The sequence below is a fragment of the Elephas maximus genome, chromosome 3, assembly GCF_024166365.1.
Source record: "Elephas maximus indicus isolate mEleMax1 chromosome 3, mEleMax1 primary haplotype, whole genome shotgun sequence".
Lineage (NCBI taxonomy): Eukaryota > Metazoa > Chordata > Mammalia > Proboscidea > Elephantidae > Elephas > Elephas maximus.
The window spans coordinates 12,263,138-12,278,525 of record NC_064821.1 but is presented as its reverse complement, the minus strand read 5'-3'; the positions used below and the strand labels follow the sequence as shown (position 1 = coordinate 12,278,525).

At 60.2% G+C, this 15,388-nt stretch overlaps 3 protein-coding genes across 3 annotated transcripts; 2 read left to right on the top strand and 1 right to left on the bottom strand.

Moving 5' to 3' along the window:
- Positions 1 to 522: 522 nt before the first annotated feature.
- On the top strand, positions 523 to 2,545 carry PCP2 (Purkinje cell protein 2). The gene is made up of 4 exons (XM_049875797.1): positions 523 to 576; positions 1,164 to 1,278; positions 1,581 to 1,705; positions 2,368 to 2,545. The coding sequence occupies exons 1-4, from the start codon at positions 523 to 525 to the stop codon at positions 2,485 to 2,487; spliced, it is 414 nt and encodes a 137-aa protein (XP_049731754.1). The 3' UTR covers positions 2,488 to 2,545.
- A 9-nt stretch (positions 2,546 to 2,554) lies between these two features.
- On the bottom strand, positions 2,555 to 4,346 carry LOC126071592 (protein PET100 homolog, mitochondrial). The gene is made up of 4 exons (XM_049875796.1): positions 4,240 to 4,346; positions 3,194 to 3,280; positions 2,984 to 3,016; positions 2,555 to 2,700 (listed from the first exon to the last, which is right to left on the bottom strand). Exons 1-4 carry the CDS (start codon positions 4,330 to 4,332, stop codon positions 2,617 to 2,619), a joined length of 297 nt encoding a protein of 98 aa, XP_049731753.1. The 5' UTR covers positions 4,333 to 4,346; the 3' UTR covers positions 2,555 to 2,616.
- Positions 4,347 to 4,530: 184 nt separating this feature from the next.
- Positions 4,531 to 14,674, top strand: XAB2 (XPA binding protein 2). The gene is made up of 19 exons (XM_049876675.1): positions 4,531 to 4,617; positions 6,085 to 6,233; positions 6,495 to 6,618; positions 6,933 to 7,130; positions 8,313 to 8,447; positions 8,534 to 8,698; positions 9,805 to 9,949; positions 10,391 to 10,542; positions 10,617 to 10,736; positions 11,207 to 11,338; positions 11,435 to 11,566; positions 11,650 to 11,763; positions 12,565 to 12,727; positions 12,815 to 13,005; positions 13,194 to 13,316; positions 13,436 to 13,607; positions 14,090 to 14,219; positions 14,349 to 14,458; positions 14,539 to 14,674. Exons 1-19 carry the CDS (start codon positions 4,567 to 4,569, stop codon positions 14,598 to 14,600), a joined length of 2,568 nt encoding a protein of 855 aa, XP_049732632.1. The 5' UTR covers positions 4,531 to 4,566; the 3' UTR covers positions 14,601 to 14,674.
- The last annotated feature ends 714 nt before the right edge of the window (positions 14,675 to 15,388 follow it).

Genomic DNA, 15,388 nt, shown 5'->3' with positions numbered 1-15,388 from the left:
GGAAGGTGCAGGGAAGTTGGGGTCTTCAGGTCCAGCTGCCCTTAGCCCACCCCTGCAGATGGCAACTGCCCTTCCAGCAGAGGCGGCCACGGGTGCCGGTGGGGGTGGGGAGCATCTTGGGGGTCAGGTGGAATGTCTCACTGCTTCTCACAGTGGGCTGCAGCCCTACCCCAGCTGGCCGCCCCCCACCTGTTCACCTGTCCTCTCCCACTCCCCGCTTTGGGGACACTGCCTGGCCTGCTCTACCCTACCTGAGTCCTTGGGGTCCAACAAGGTCCAAACTCGGGTCACCCTGCCCCCTCCACTCCCCAGGCCCAGCACGGTTCTGCAGGAACAATTATCTGGGTCATCTTTATGGGGCTTAAGCTTGGGTGGGAGCAGATGGGCGTGCGCTAGGGATTTGGGGCCGGGCAGGGATCCACTCCCCCACCTCCTGGCCTTTTAAAAAGCCGTCTCAGCCACGGGGCCAGGGCAGAGGCCAGCAGGATGGTGGATAGAGACCAGGGGAGGGGAGCAGGGACAATGATGGCCCAAGATGAGAAGGCAGAGGACGGGGACTTGGCCCCCTGCACCCAGGTGAGCAGGCCCCACTGCCACACACCCCCAGCATCTCCAGGTCTGAGCCAGTGACTGACAAAGACTAATTAGTTTGTAGGACACCTAGTTAGTAAGGGAAGTCCCCTGATACCCAACCCAGTTGCTGCCTGAGGGAGGTATTGGGGGCATGAGGGTCTGCGTGCCCAGCTCCAGCTCCAGGCAGAGGTCAGGGTCAGGGTCAGGGTCCTCAGAGCCAACCCCCAGTGAGGCAGACGTGCTGGGCCTCGGGGCGGCCCCTGGGCTGGTTCTCTGAGCCATGCCCCAGCCCCCAGGCTATCCTCCAGTCAGGCATCAATCTAGGACGGGGTACGCTGACCCAGCAGCCTCTCCCTGGAGGGGCACCACGTGAGGTGGCAGGCTAGCCTAGCCCCTTGGGCGGGGGCCGGGACTGGGAAAGAGACTCAGGTCTCATTTGCAGCAGCTCCACGGAGTGGCAGAGCAGCGGCAGGGAGCATGGTGAGCGCCAAGGAGGGGCGACTCGGGGTCAGGGTGGGAGCCTCTAGCTAGGAAGAGTACTGGGGAGCCCAGGAGCCCAAGGACCGGCTAGACTATCTATCTGTCCCCAGGCCAGCTCTCCGGACCAGGAGGGCTTCTTCAACCTGCTGAGCCACGTGCAGGGTGGCCGCATGGAGGAGCAGCGCTGCTCGCTACAGGCAGGACCGGACCAGGCCCCAGAGAGCCGTGAGAGCAGGCGTGGGGGCACGGGCAGTGGGCATGCTGTCTGAGGGTTCAGGGCAAGTGGCCATCTTGGACGTGTCTGCCTTGGGGGGGGGGTCTACAGTGGGGACACAGCTGCATAGGAGTCTGGGGACAACTAAGTGTCTGGGGGGCAAGGGGTGATGGGTGTACAGTGGGAGCCTGGTGGTAAGCATGTCAGGGTGTAAGCATGCACAGGGGTGGGTCCTGTAGAACATGAGTGGCGTGGGAGGGGGCTGTGTCCTCTGGAGTCTGTGTATCCCTCCCCACGGGCTCCACCCCTGCAGAGGGCGGCCCTGCGCCCGAGATGGACAACCTGATGGACATGCTGGCCAGCACCCAGGGCCGCCGCATGGACGACCAGCGTGTGACGGTCAGCACCCTGCCTGGCTTCCAGCCCCTGGGGTCCAAGGTGGGTTAGGTTCTGCCGAGGCTGAAGAGATAGCAGCCCCCCAGCCAGGAGTGGACAGAGCTCTGCTCCCACTACCTCCCTCCTCTGTCCACTGGGGCTGGGTGGTTATCTGGAGCAGGTAGGAGGGATGCCCAGTGAGAGTGCCCACCCTGTGGCTCTGCCAGTCACAGGGCCCTGGGTGATCCAATACCCGGCTTCAGGCGGGGAAACTGAGAGGGGTCCCAGGTGGCACAGTGACCTGTTGATGTCAGAGCTGTGGCTAGGGCCCATGGCTCCTGCCCCCAAGTCTGGGGGTTTTGGGGAGGCCCAAGGGAGAGAGCAGGCACCCTTCCTGGGATGACACTCCCAGGAGGGCATGGAAGCTCACACACAGACACACACATCCGTACACATGTACGTCCTCATCACACATACTTATGCACAGTTTGGATTCCAGTCAAGATCCGAGCAAGATGCCCAAGACCCATTGTCTCACACCCCAGACCACCCTAAATGGTGGGGAGCAAAGACAAACACAGAAGCAAGCTTAGGGATAGTGGGGGCAGAGCTGTGTGCTGGGTGGCAGGACACGCGGTTCTCACCTGCACCCTCTGTGTCTGTGTCTTCTCTGGCCTACACTGCCCTGGATCTCTCACCCTGGCTGACCCCCTCTTCATTCACAGGACGGGACACAGAAACGAGCCGGGACTCTCAGCCCCCAACCCCTTCTCACCCCCCAGGACCCGACCGCTCTTGGCTTCCGTCGGAACAGCAGCCCCCAGCCCCAGACACAAGCCCCCTGAGGGCCTGAGTTGTCCTGGGCACCACTCGGCCCCTGAAAGCAAAGAATAAAACACTTCCACAAGCAACAAAGGACTGAGTACGTGTATTATTGTGTGGGCCAAGGGGCTAGGGCTCGAGTACATGAGGCCTCAAGAGTTCTGCTGGGCAGCTCGAAGGAGCTTCTCCTCCCGCTGCTGCCGTATCCTCTCCTTGAATTCTTCCAGCTCTTGGCGCTGGGGTGGGGTGGGGGGTGTGGGACAGGAAGGAAAGAGAGGGCACACACCTCAGGGCCTGGGACCCTCTCCTACCACCCGGTCCCCCTACCCCCCAGGCCAGAGCTTCAGAGTTCAGTGTCTATACTAGAAGCCTCTCTCAGTTATAACCAGGTGCCAATAAGGATCAAAGTCATCCTTCAGAGAGAGGACAATAAGGGAGCCCATGCCCCTCTGCTTTTGGTTCCCTGGTCAAGGCTGCGGGTAGTCTTTTCATTTGAGCCCCGCCCCCTCCATCACTTACCTGGCCCTCCTTCTCAGGTGGCCACAGCTCCCTCTGTGGGGACAAAGTCGCAGCTGGGGGCACAAGCCAGGAGCCGCCAGAGCCCCCCCACCCACACACACACAGGGCAGGGTCAGCTCATGGAGGCAGACAATAGCCCCCAGCAGGTGGGTGCCTCATACCCTCCAACACCCCTTGGAATGAACCTGCAAACCCTCAACCTGTGCCCACCTTGCGCTTTACGACATAGCCCTCAAACCACTCGGCCTGGTTGGAAATCCAGAACATGGCCACGGGGAAGGTGAGGTAGAGCGTCATCTGGAAGGGCAGAGGGCGGATGAGAGGAGCCAGAGGTTTTACTTACACACACACACAGAGGCAAAGGTCCCTCAGAGCCTGGAGGCCCCATCCTCCCACAGAGTCCAGAGTCACCTCCTTCTCAGGGTCTCTCCAAAAACCCAGAGCTCCTGTCAAGAGTACAGAGCCTCAAAGTCCCCCAAATGGTTTGCTCTCGGCTGCTAACCAAAAGGTAGGTGGTTTGAACACAGCCAGCAGCACTGAGCAAGAAACAGGCCTGATGATCTGCTTCCGTAAAGATTTCAGCCAAGAAACTCCTCTGGAGCAGCTCTACTCTGTAACACAAGGGATCTCTTCAGAGCCACAAACCAACAACAAAAACAACATCAACAGGAGTACAAAGCCTCACACCTTAATATCTAGTCCCCATATCTCAAGACACCTCATTCCTGGGAGTCCCCTCCAAAGTCCAGGAGTCTCCCTCTCAAAGGCAGACAGACGACAGACAGACAGACACACACACCCCGGCCCCAGGAGCACAAGAGCTCCTCCTACAATTAAAGGTATCTCCTCAGATCGCATATCTCAGACACTACCCATCAGAGCCCAGGGGCATCCCCCAAACCCAGGAGGTCTTATTCTTCAGATTCCACTTCTCTGAGTCTACGCGTCTCCCTGTCAGAGACTCCCCACTGCTCGCTCCTGTAAGACCGGAGTTCCCCCAGGGTCTGAAGCCTTCCTCCTTAGAGCCCCCTCCTCAGATCATCCCTCTCTGAGGCCCCTCTTCGGACACGCCCACTCCGAGCCCTCCCAACTCAGGGCCCCCTCTTCTGAGTTTCCAAGCGTTAAAAAAACCCTCTCAAATCACAGGAGCTTTCTCCCCGGAGCGCCCCGTCTTTGGACCCCTCTTTTCAGTGCCTCCTCCTCAGACCCAGGAAGCCTCTCCGGCCCAACCTCTCACACGCTCCCCGCTCACTGACCCGAAACACCTCCAACTTCACCCCCATCTTGCTTCTCCAGTCTCCAAAGCCCCTTCCGCCCAAAGCAGACCCTCCAGCAATACAGCAGCTCATTGGTGTTTGGAGGGCTCCACCGCTGAAGCTGATTGGTCAATGTGCCTTGTGAGGACGTAATCTTAGGGCGCCTCTCCTCTGCTTTTGGTAGTTGACGTCGCCTAAGCGAACGTCAACAACGCGGGCTGCGCTATCGGAAAACGTTCAGCCAATACGAGACGATTTCTGGCCCAGGGGCGGGCTTTCAGCGGTAGACGTCATCAGCATGCGACTTTTGCCTGTAGATACTGGAAAATGGTGGTGATGGCGCGACTGTCGCGGCCCGAGCGGCCGGATCTTGTTTTCGTGAGTCCGAGGCGGGGCCGGGAGGGGTCTGCGTGGGAGTTTCGGTGTCTAGATGCCGTAGGGGATCGGGACCTGGCCGCAGGAGGATCTAGGCCAGAGTTATGTCGGCCCGAGGGCTGGGGTACTTTAGTGGGCCAAAGGCCGCATCTTGATAGCTGGACTAGGGTAGTCAGGCGTAAAGATCTGGTGTCGGAGCCGGAACCCTGGTGCCCTGAGTAAAGAGCTGCTGTCGAGGCTAAAGGCTTGAAGTCCTGGGCCTGGGGTAGAAATGGGGGCGGGGCAGCTATTTGGATAGCTGAATCTTGAGAGATAAAGACCTGGAGGTTAGGCATCTGGTTTTTGTGGTAAAGGCTTAGGGTTCTGTGTAGGGTCCTACATCTAATCCCGAGCGTTCATGTACGGAGTAAAGGCTAGGAGAACCTTGGAAGTAAAAACTTGGCAGTGGCGTCTGGGATGGAGCTGAGGCCGACAATGGCCAGTGGGATCTTGAAGACCCAAAGACTTGATGTCTTGAGTAGAGGTCTGGCACCTTCACCAGGCTCTTGGTGTCAGGGTTAGATGCTTGGTGTCTGGCCCATAGCTCTCCTTCTGAGTTAGAGGCTTGGAATCCAAGTTCTGGAACAGAGTTGAGCTAGACCCTGGCAGGTTGGATCCTGAAGGGTCAACACCTTGGTATGTGGACCTGAAAGCGCTGGTGGCTGAGGTCCATCTGGTCTTGGGTGCATCTGGTTCCCGTGGTGGCAGTGGGATTGTCAAGGACCAAAAGCCTGGCATCTGTGAAAAGACGTGTTGTCCAGGGAAGATGTCCGACATCTAGACCAGGGCCCTGATGTGTAAAGAGCCTTGTGATCTAGATCAGACTGTAGGTAGTGGGATTCAGAGGAGTAAAAGCCTGGTGTTTGGGTGACAGTTCCCTGTCTGGCCTGGAGCCCTGGTAACTGAGGAGTCTGATATGGGTTGTGGGCAGTAGAATTCTGTGGAGTAAAGGTCTAGAGCAGAGCCCTGATGTCTGGGCATCTGGTGACCTGGCTCTGATGGCGGGCAGTGTTGTCGTTAGGTGCCGTCAAGTCGGTTCCGACTCATAGCAAGCGTATGCACAACAGAAAGAGACACTGCCTGGCCCTGCGCTGTCTGCAGAGTTATTGCTGTAATTGAGTCCGTTGTTGCAGCCACTGTGTCAGTCTGTCTTGCTGAGGACCTTCCACTTTTTCACTGATCTTCTGATTTACCAAGCATGATGTCCTTCTCCAGGGACTGATCCCTCCTGACAACATGTCCAAAGTATGTGAGATGTAGTCTCGTCATCCTTGCTTCTAAGGAGCATTCTGGTTGTACTTCTTCCAAGGCACATCGTTGGAACTGGTATCTGGGGAAAGGTCTGGAGTTTGGACCTGAGCCCAGTGGAGTGTTTCTGCATTCAGACTCTGAGGATAGGTCTCTGTTTTCGCCTTTCCCTGACCCTGCCAGGAGGAAGAGGACCTCCCCTACGAGGAGGAGATCATGCGGAACCCATTCTCCGTCAAATGCTGGCTCCGGTACATCGAGTTCAAACAGGGTGCCCCGAAGCCCAGGCTCAATCAATTGTATGAGCGGGCACTCAAGCTGCTGCCCTGCAGGTGGGAATAGCTCCAGCTACCCCGCCCACCCCACCCTGCCTTCTCATAGCAGACCTGGCAAGCAGATCCCTCGTGACGGCTGTGTGTCCAGCACTGACTATAAATCCCCTGACACATCACTGTACCTTCCTTGATGTCCCAGTCCATCCCCCCATTGCTGAGACTTGTCCTCTCCAGACCCCCTCTGCCCTGGGGCAGGGTGAAGCGTTCTGGGGATCCATAAACCCCACCAGTCAGCATATCTCCCCTCCATCACCCCAGCTACAAGCTCTGGTATCGCTACCTGAAGGCGCGCCGGGCACAGGTGAAGCATCGCTGTGTGACCGACCCCGCCTACGAAGACGTGAACAACTGCCATGAGAGGGCCTTTGTGTTCATGCACAAGGTGGGAAGCTGGGCCTCTGTGCACACAGCACAGGCCGGGACCAGGGCCAGGGAATGAGTCGGGAGGTGGGGCCCAGAGACCAGGGAGGTGGATAAAGCAGGGGGCTGGGCTCAGCATGGTAGGGACGGAATTGGAATTCTTTTGTCTGTGCGCACAAGATGTTCAGCTGGGCCTAGCTCTGGAGGGAGGGTTGGGGTCCTGCTTCATCGATGTGGAGGCCCCAGGCTCGGCTTGGCTGTGGGACATCTGTTGTCTTTGTGGCCAGACCCTGAGGCCTGCAGCTCAGACCTGCCTGCCTCCCCCCACGTCTCTAGATGCCACGGCTGTGGCTAGATTACTGCCAGTTCCTGATGGACCAGGGCCGCGTCACACACACCCGCCGCACCTTTGACCGTGCTCTCCGGGCGCTGCCTATCACACAGCACTCGAGGATCTGGCCTCTGTACCTGCGCTTCCTGCGCTCACACCCGCTGCCCGAGACCGCTGTGCGAGGCTACCGGCGCTTCCTCAAGGTGAGCCCAGCATGGGGAGGTGGGGCCAGGTTCAGACATGCGCTCGGTTTCCCAGGTTAGTTTCTAAAAACAGGCTCCTCAGGATACCAGGATGATACATACCACACGAGATGTGGGAAGAGGGTGCCTTGAGATAGGTGGGCTTTTGCCCGTTAGCTCATTTTTTGATTTTCCAAAGAGTCTTTTGGCGCCCAAGCTAAAAACCAAGTCATTCGCTGTGGAGTCAATTCCAACTGGTAGCGACCACATAGGACAGAGTAGAGCTGACCTGTGTGGTTTCCAAGGCTGTAAATCTCTACGGAAGCAGACCGCCACACCTTTCTTCCACAGAGCATCTGGTCTGTTCGAACTGCCGACCTCTCAGTTAGCAACTTAGCACTTAACCACCGCACCACCAGGGCTCTTTGCCAGTAGCTACTCCACGACAGAAAGGACCCTGGGTGGTTCAAATGGTTTGTACTCGGCTACTAGCCTAAAGGTTGGCAGTTCAAACGCACCCAGCAGCGTTGCTGATCCAACCCCGGTCCTGGCAACCTGCTTTCGAAAGGTCACAGCCTTGAAAGCCTTATGGAGCAGTTCTGCTCCGCATACATGAGATTGCTGTGAGTCAGAATCGACTCCATGGCAGGCATTGAGACGTGTGCAGGGGACACAGAGTGAATAGGACAGTTCCTGCCCACAAGAAGCTTTCAGTCCTACTGTGACTGTGAACCACAGTAAAACGACAGCCACGGTGAGGTGGCCAGACCCTGGGAATGTGGAACAGGCAGGTTGAGAGCAAAGGTCAAATGGGTGGGGGTGGAGTGCAGTTTTTTCAAACGTGTAACATCTGTCATATGACGTTTAACCTTAACACCCTGCTCTGGAAGCTCTTACCCAGTGCCGTCTGGGTGGTGTGGGGCTTGTGATGAAAGCGAGGCCTGGGCTGTGCAGGCTGGACCATCGGAGCCGAAGCCAGACCAGCCAGGACTGGGGTTGGACCAGGGGGCAGGCCAGACCAGTGTGGTCAAGGCTGGACCAGGAGGCTCAGGCAGGATCAGTGGGGCCGAGGCTCGGTCAGCAGGGCTGGCTCTTGGCTAGGGTGGTGGCAGAAGGTCCTGGAGCCGCTGAGTGGAAGGGGGTCTGGTGATGTGGCCTTGGGCCCCACTGAGTGCTGGCGGCGGGTGGGTGGGCGGTCCGCAGCTGAGCCCTGAGAGCGCAGAGGAGTACATCGAGTACCTCAAGTCAAGCGACCGGCTAGACGAGGCCGCACAGCGCCTGGCCACCGTGGTCAACGACGAACGCTTCGTGTCCAAGGCCGGCAAGTCCAACTACCAGGTGGGCCTGGGAGGTGGCAAGTCAGGGGGCACGGGAGGGGTTGCAGCCCGCAGGGGCGAGTCTGAGACCCTGCCCTGTGCCCGCAGCTGTGGCACGAGCTATGTGACCTCATCTCTCAGAACCCGGACAAGGTGCAGTCCCTCAATGTGGACGCCATCATCCGTGGGGGCCTCACTCGCTTCACGGACCAGCTGGGCAAACTCTGGTGCTCGCTGGCTGACTACTACATCCGCAGTGGCCACTTCGAGAAGGTGTGTGGGTGCAGGCGCCTCTGTGGGCAGGGCAGGTCCCTCCAACACAGCACTCGGGGCAGCCACGCAAGGACACACATGTAGACACGGGTATGAGTAGAAAGCACGTGTACACACGTGGGTGCACAGGGCACACCTGCTTTCCGGGTGAGGAGAGCAGGACAGTCTGCCATCGAGAGCCCTGGCTTAGGGGCTAGCTGGACCAGGGTTCAGGGTCTGCCTCCACCACTTCCGGGCTGTTGGATGGGACAAGCCTCTGCCTTTCCAAGCCTGGCGTCCCCACGTGGGGTTATGGTGCCCCTTCACGTGGGGTCGGTGAGCTGACTCCCCCAGCACCAAGTGGGCACTGATGTGAGACTCCTCACTCGGTGGCTCGTTTTTCTGTCATCGGCATTGTCACCTTGCTCGTCATCAGGCAGTGCAGTCCCCAGCTCGGGGGGCAGGGGCTGGGCTCTGAGCGGTCCCCAAAGGGCGCAGAGGGGAGTAGGCTTGAAGGGAAGGGAAGAGGAGCAAGAGTCGGGGCCAGTGGGGCACTGAAGGGCAGGTGAGGTTGGTGGAAGCCGGGCAGGAGAGTCTTCCTAGGCCAGTGGGGTGGGAGCAGGGCGGAAGCTCTTCCCAGGTGCAGTTAGTGGGATGCACGGGCCAGGCAGGGGATAGAGAGACAGCGTCCGACCCTGGGGCAGGGCAGGGAGGCGGTGACTGGGAGCTAGAAAAGGGGTTGGCAGGCAGAAGGGGTGCTTTGTAGCAAGGCTTGCTTTCTCTGTGGAAAGGCCGAGGTTCAGGGTCCTGCAGGTGGGCTCACGGGGGTAGGGGGGAAAGATCACATTATGGGGGTCCTTCCTGGGTGCCAAGCGCTTCACATGGATCTCACTTGACCCTCACGGTGGCTTGGCCTGATGGCTACCTGGCAGCTCACAGCTCACTGAGGAGTGTTCCACCAGGGCACTCCGGCTATGCAGGGCAGGGCTCTCATTCACAGTTCGGAGCTTCGCTGAGAGCACTGTGCTCTCCACCGGAGCCTGAGGGTCCTGTCAGGGCAGCTTTGGAAATCGTACCGAGAACAGCACTGCCAATGGCCCATGTCCCTTCCCCTTGCCATCTTGCAGGCTCGGGATGTGTATGAGGAGGCCATCCGGACCGTGATGACGGTGCGGGACTTCACCCAGGTATTCGACAGCTACGCCCAGTTCGAGGAGAGCATGATTGCGGCTAAGATGGAGACCACCTCGGAGCTGGGGCGCGAAGAGGAAGGTGGGCCCTGGGGTGTCCTGGGCTACTGGGGGTATGGGGCAGGGTGGCTGAGACAGAAGTCGGCACAGCCCCTGAAGGCTCAGGCTGAGTGGACAGTAGAGGTGGGGGTGTGGGGTAATCAGGACTGGGGACACATCTTGGGCCGGGCTGGGGACTGGTGGAAACCGCAGAGGCCCAGGCCTGGCTCAGGCTGAGAGGTGGTTCCCAGGCTCGAACCAGAGCTTGGCTGGGAAGGATGGTGGGGCAGCGATGGTGGGAGCTTGCAGAGATGCTGAAGCTGGTGGTGGGTCAGGGTGATGACGGAACAGCTCAGGCTAGGGGCTAGGAGGGGGGTACTGGTGGACAGTGGGGGCGAGTCTCCCAGAGAAAGCTAAACGACGTGGCTATGTGCCGAGTTCCTTACCCCTGCTCTTCCCACCCCATGTCACGCCCACTGCCCAGACGACGTGGACCTGGAGCTGCGCCTGGCTCGCTTTGAGCAGCTCATCAGCCGGCGGCCCCTGCTGCTCAACAGTGTCCTGCTGCGCCAGAACCCCCACCACGTGCACGAGTGGCACAAGCGCGTGGCCCTGCACCAGGGCCGTCCCCGGGAGGTGCGTGATGCCTAGCTCCACCCCGCCCATGTTGTCACCCCGCCAGGGCCTCTGACCTTGTCCTGTCCCCCCAGATCATCAACACATACACAGAGGCTGTGCAGACGGTGGACCCCTTCAAGGCCACAGGCAAGCCCCACACTCTGTGGGTCGCCTTTGCCAAGTTTTACGAGGACAATGGGCAGCTGGACGATGTGAGCGCCACACTGCATGTGCATCTGTGTGTGTACATGTGCATGTATCTGCGTGGGTGTGCACGCACGTTCTCACACGGCACTGCCTGCTGCTGGCTGCCATGAGCCCTGTGTGTGGCGTGTGGGGGTGTATCTTTGTGTACGTCTGTGGTGGGTGTATGCTGTGGGGCTGTGTGTAGGTTGTGGTGTGTGTATGTACAGGGAGAAGTGTCCTGTGTGAGCACGTACGTGATGCGTGTGTGTGCACGTGGCGTATGTGCACGTAGGTTTCGTGTGTATGTGAACGTGGGTGTGCGTGCATAGGAGGGTATGTGTGGACACGTGGGCATATGTGGGTGTGAGTACAGACACGTCCTTGCCCAGAGGACCCAGGAGGCATGAACGCGGTCATGTTGGTGTGTGCACACCTGCTCTTGTGGAAGCGGGCTGGCAGGGGGCAGGGCCTCAGCCTGGCTTCCGTCCCCCGGCAGGCCCGCGTCATCCTGGAGAAAGCCACCAAGGTGAACTTCAAGCAGGTGGACGACCTGGCAAGCGTGTGGTGCGAGTGCGGTGAGCTGGAGCTCCGGCACGAGAACTACGACCAGGCTCTGCGGCTGCTACGGGTGCGGGCGGGCCCCAGTCGCGGGGAGGGGGCCGCGGGGTGTGCAGCCAGGGCCAGGCCACCCCCTGAGCTCCCTGCTCCCGCTGTCTCCCTGCAGAAAGCGACGGCACTGCCCGCCCGCCGGGCCGAGTACTTCGATGGCTCGGAGCCCGTGCAGAACCGCGTGTACAAGTCCCTGAAGGTGTGGTCCATGCTCGCCGACCTGGAGGAGAGCCTCGGCACCTTCCAGGTAAGCCGCTGGGTGGCAGGCGTGTGGCGGGGAGGGCCGGGGACCCAGGCTCACCCCAGACCTGCCCTGACCCGCCCCCACAGTCCACCAAGGCTGTGTACGACCGCATCCTGGACCTGCGCATCGCCACACCCCAGATCGTCATCAACTACGCTGTGTTCCTGGAGGAGCACAAGTACTTTGAGGAGAGCTTCAAGGTGGGGATGGGGGAAGGTGGAGGGGTGCCGGCGGGGCAGGGACAGGTCGGGGGCTGCCTAGGTGACAGGTAGTGCATTTGTGGCTGTTCTACCTGTGTGCGTGTACATGTGTGGAATCCCACCGCCTCGCCTGAGTGGTCTCGCCTGCATGTCTGTGGAGATTGTACACGTGCACGTGAGGATAGGTTATACACGTGCACGCAGGGAGGGCCGTTCCCCGCTTCCTGCGTGAGTGTCTCGCGTTTGTGTCTCTCTGGAGATTGTGCATATACACACGTAAGGGGAAGTGGTACGCAAGCAGTGTGCAGGGTCTGTCCTTGTTCTCCTCCCTGAGTGGTTTTGCGTTTGTGTGTTTGTGGAGGTTGTGTACGTGAACACGTAAGTGGAGTGTGTATACGTGTACATACACGTGTGCGAGGCACGTCCCCACCACTCCCTGAGTGGTTTTGTATATAAGCAACATGGAGTCCTGTGCATGTGTATCGGGAGGTTGTACACATACGTGGGTGCAGGGCACTGGGTGCAGCCCCACCTCCACCCATCGTGTCACCTTCTGTGTACCAGGCTTGTGCTCAGTGAGTCCCACTCTACCCCGTCCTTTGGGTCCTGGAGGTTTGTTGAGGGAAAGCAGGCAGCTCCTCCCAACCATGCCATAATGGGGGACATGGGAGGGAGGGGAGGACAGGGAAGAGACACGTTTGCTGGCCCCCGAGGAGGCCTCCTGGGGGCATCCTGGGTGCCAGGGGGTCGCGAACACCTGTGAACTCACCCACGTGACTGACGGCTCCCCCCTTGGGGCAGGCATATGAGCGCGGCATCTCGCTGTTCAAGTGGCCCAATGTATCCGACATCTGGAGCACCTACCTGACCAAATTCATCGCCCGCTACGGGGGCCGCAAGCTGGAGCGAGCACGGGACCTCTTTGAGCAGGCGCTGGATGGCTGCCCTCCCAAATATGCCAAGAGTGAGGGGGCCGGGGTGGGGATGGGGAGGGTGGGTGGGGTGCCATGACCCAGGCCCCTGACTGCCGGCCCCTCGCCACCCCTCACAGCACTGTACCTGCTGTACGCACAGCTGGAGGAGGAGTGGGGCCTGGCACGGCACGCCATGGCCGTGTATGAGCGCGCCACCCGGGCCGTGGAGCCTGCCCAGCAGTACGACATGTTCAACATCTACATCAAGCGGGCTGCTGAGATCTATGGCGTCACCCACACCCGCGGCATCTACCAGAAGGCCATCGAGGTGCCCACGTGGGGTGGGGGTGGGGGGACCTATAGATCCCTCAGGATGGAAGAGCACCTGGTGGGCAGGGAGGAGGCTTTCTGGAAGCTCGAGGACCATGCTGGAGTGCTGGGAATCTGTCCAGCTCCCCTCATGCCCCACCCCTGCCAATTCCGCTCATGCAGCCCCCTGCCTGGCCCTGCCCCCAGGTGCTGTCGGATGAACACGCCCGGGACATGTGCCTGCGCTTTGCCGACATGGAATGCAAGCTTGGAGAGATCGACCGCGCCCGCGCCATCTACAGCTTCTGCTCCCAGATCTGCGACCCCCGGGTGGGTGTGGGGCCTGGGAAAGGTGGCCTACCAGACAGCCTGGGGTCCAGGTCACAGGTCAAGGAAGCTGGGGGGTTGCAGCGGGCCAGCTGGCCAGCTCACATACGTCCCACCCGCAGACGACCGGAGCGTTCTGGCAAACGTGGAAGGACTTTGAGGTCCGGCATGGCAACGAGGACACAATCCGGGAGATGCTGCGGATCCGGCGCAGCGTGCAGGCCACCTACAACACGCAGGTCAACTTCATGGCCTCACAGATGCTCAAGGTGTCGGGCAGCGCCACAGGCACTGGTGAGTGGTGGTTGGCCACGGCCACATCCACAGCACCCTCGCCTTGGGCAGGCACCACGAGTACACGGTTCCCTGCATCCTCCCTGTCAGACTTGACTTCTTGATCTGGGAGTGGCTCCAACTTGGTCTCTCCATCTCTGACCAGAAACTCCTTGAAGGTTGGGTCCAGGGGGGAAGGGTGGGTGAGTGGATGGAAGTGTGGATAGATCGGATTGGTGGGTGGGTGGGCAGGTAGGTGCATGGATGGGTGGATGGTGGGACGGTGGATGGGTGGATGGATGGATGAGTGGGTGGGCGGATGGGTGGGTGGGTAGATGAGTGAATGGATGGATGAATAGATAAATGGGTCCATGGGTGAGTGGGTGAATGGAGGAGTGGGTGGATAAATTGATGAGTGGATAGGTAGGTGGGTGGGCAGCAGCCCTGAGGGGGGCAGGTATGTGGGTGACCGGGAGGCTGTCTGACTACCAGCTCCCCCACAGTGTCAGACCTGGCCCCTGGGCAGAGTGGCATGGATGACATGAAGCTGCTGGAGCAACGGGCAGAGCAGCTGGCGGCTGAGGCAGAGCGGGACCAGCCACCTCGGGCCCAGAGCAAGATCCTCTTTGTGAGGTAAGGTATGGGGCCAGGAACTACACTGGGACTGACCCAGGTCCCCTTCAGGACAGGAGGTGCAGAGGGTGCGGGGGGAGGGGGGCTGGTCCCATCTGAGGCTGTATGGCCCCTCCCTACACCTCCAAGGAGTGACGCCTCCCGTGAGGAGCTGGCGGAGCTGGCCCAGCAGGTCAACCCCGAGGAGATTGAGCTGGGGGAGGACGAGGACGAGGATGAGATGGACCTGGAGCCCAACGGTGGGTGAAGGGCCAGCCAGGCAGGGAGGGGTGGGGCAGGAGTCCTTCCGGGGGTGACTGGCTGTCCCCTCTCCCCCCAGAGGTACGGCTAGAGCAGCAGAGCGTGCCGGCCGCTGTGTTCGGGAGCCTGAAGGACGACTAGCTCCCCTCCCCCCCTTTTTCTCTCCCCACCCAATAAAGCCTTCATTTGTACGTCAGGGTCTGAGCCTTCTTCCTGCTGCCCAGGTGCCCGCAGGGACTGCCAGCTCAGTAGCGCCCTGGCCCCTGCCTCCCTGGGATTGGCTGGGGCTGGGGGTGGGGTAGCTGGGCACCAGGCCAAGAACATGCCCCACCCCCACCCACCCTGCAGAGCCAGTTCTGGACTCTGAGCTGCCAGTTCTCCTGCCGCCTGAGGCCTGGGAGGCAGCTCCTTCCGGAAGCTCCTTGAGCTGAGAGCCTGGGGCCTGGTCCTGGCTCTCCAGGTCTCTGCCCTCCCCCCACTTCCAGCCTCCACTCAGCAAACCACTTCTCCCTGGACAAGGGGCACCCCCCCCCGCCCCCACCAGAGAAGTCAGGTCAGAGAGAGTCCTGGCTTTGGAGGCGGGCTGGCCTGGCCAGCTTCATGAACTTGGCGGGCCAGTGCCTCCCCTGAGGGGATGAGGCTGGAGAAGAGCCAGGAGCCAGAACTGTAGGCCTTAGCCAGGGTGTGGCCTTTAGTTCTGAGCCCTGGGAAGCCATTAGAGGCTCCAAGCGATTAAGGGCTTTAAGCATCAAGGAACTTAATCTGATTTGCGTGTTGAGGAGCTCACGAGGGCTGCTGTGTGGAGCTGAGTTTGTGGGCAGGAGGCCCAGGTAAAGGAGGGTATTGGGGAGATGGAGGTGGCCCTGGGGAATGAGATGTGGGTGAGACAGGACAGAGCGTCAGGTCAGACAGGCAGGCCTGGGTGGCAT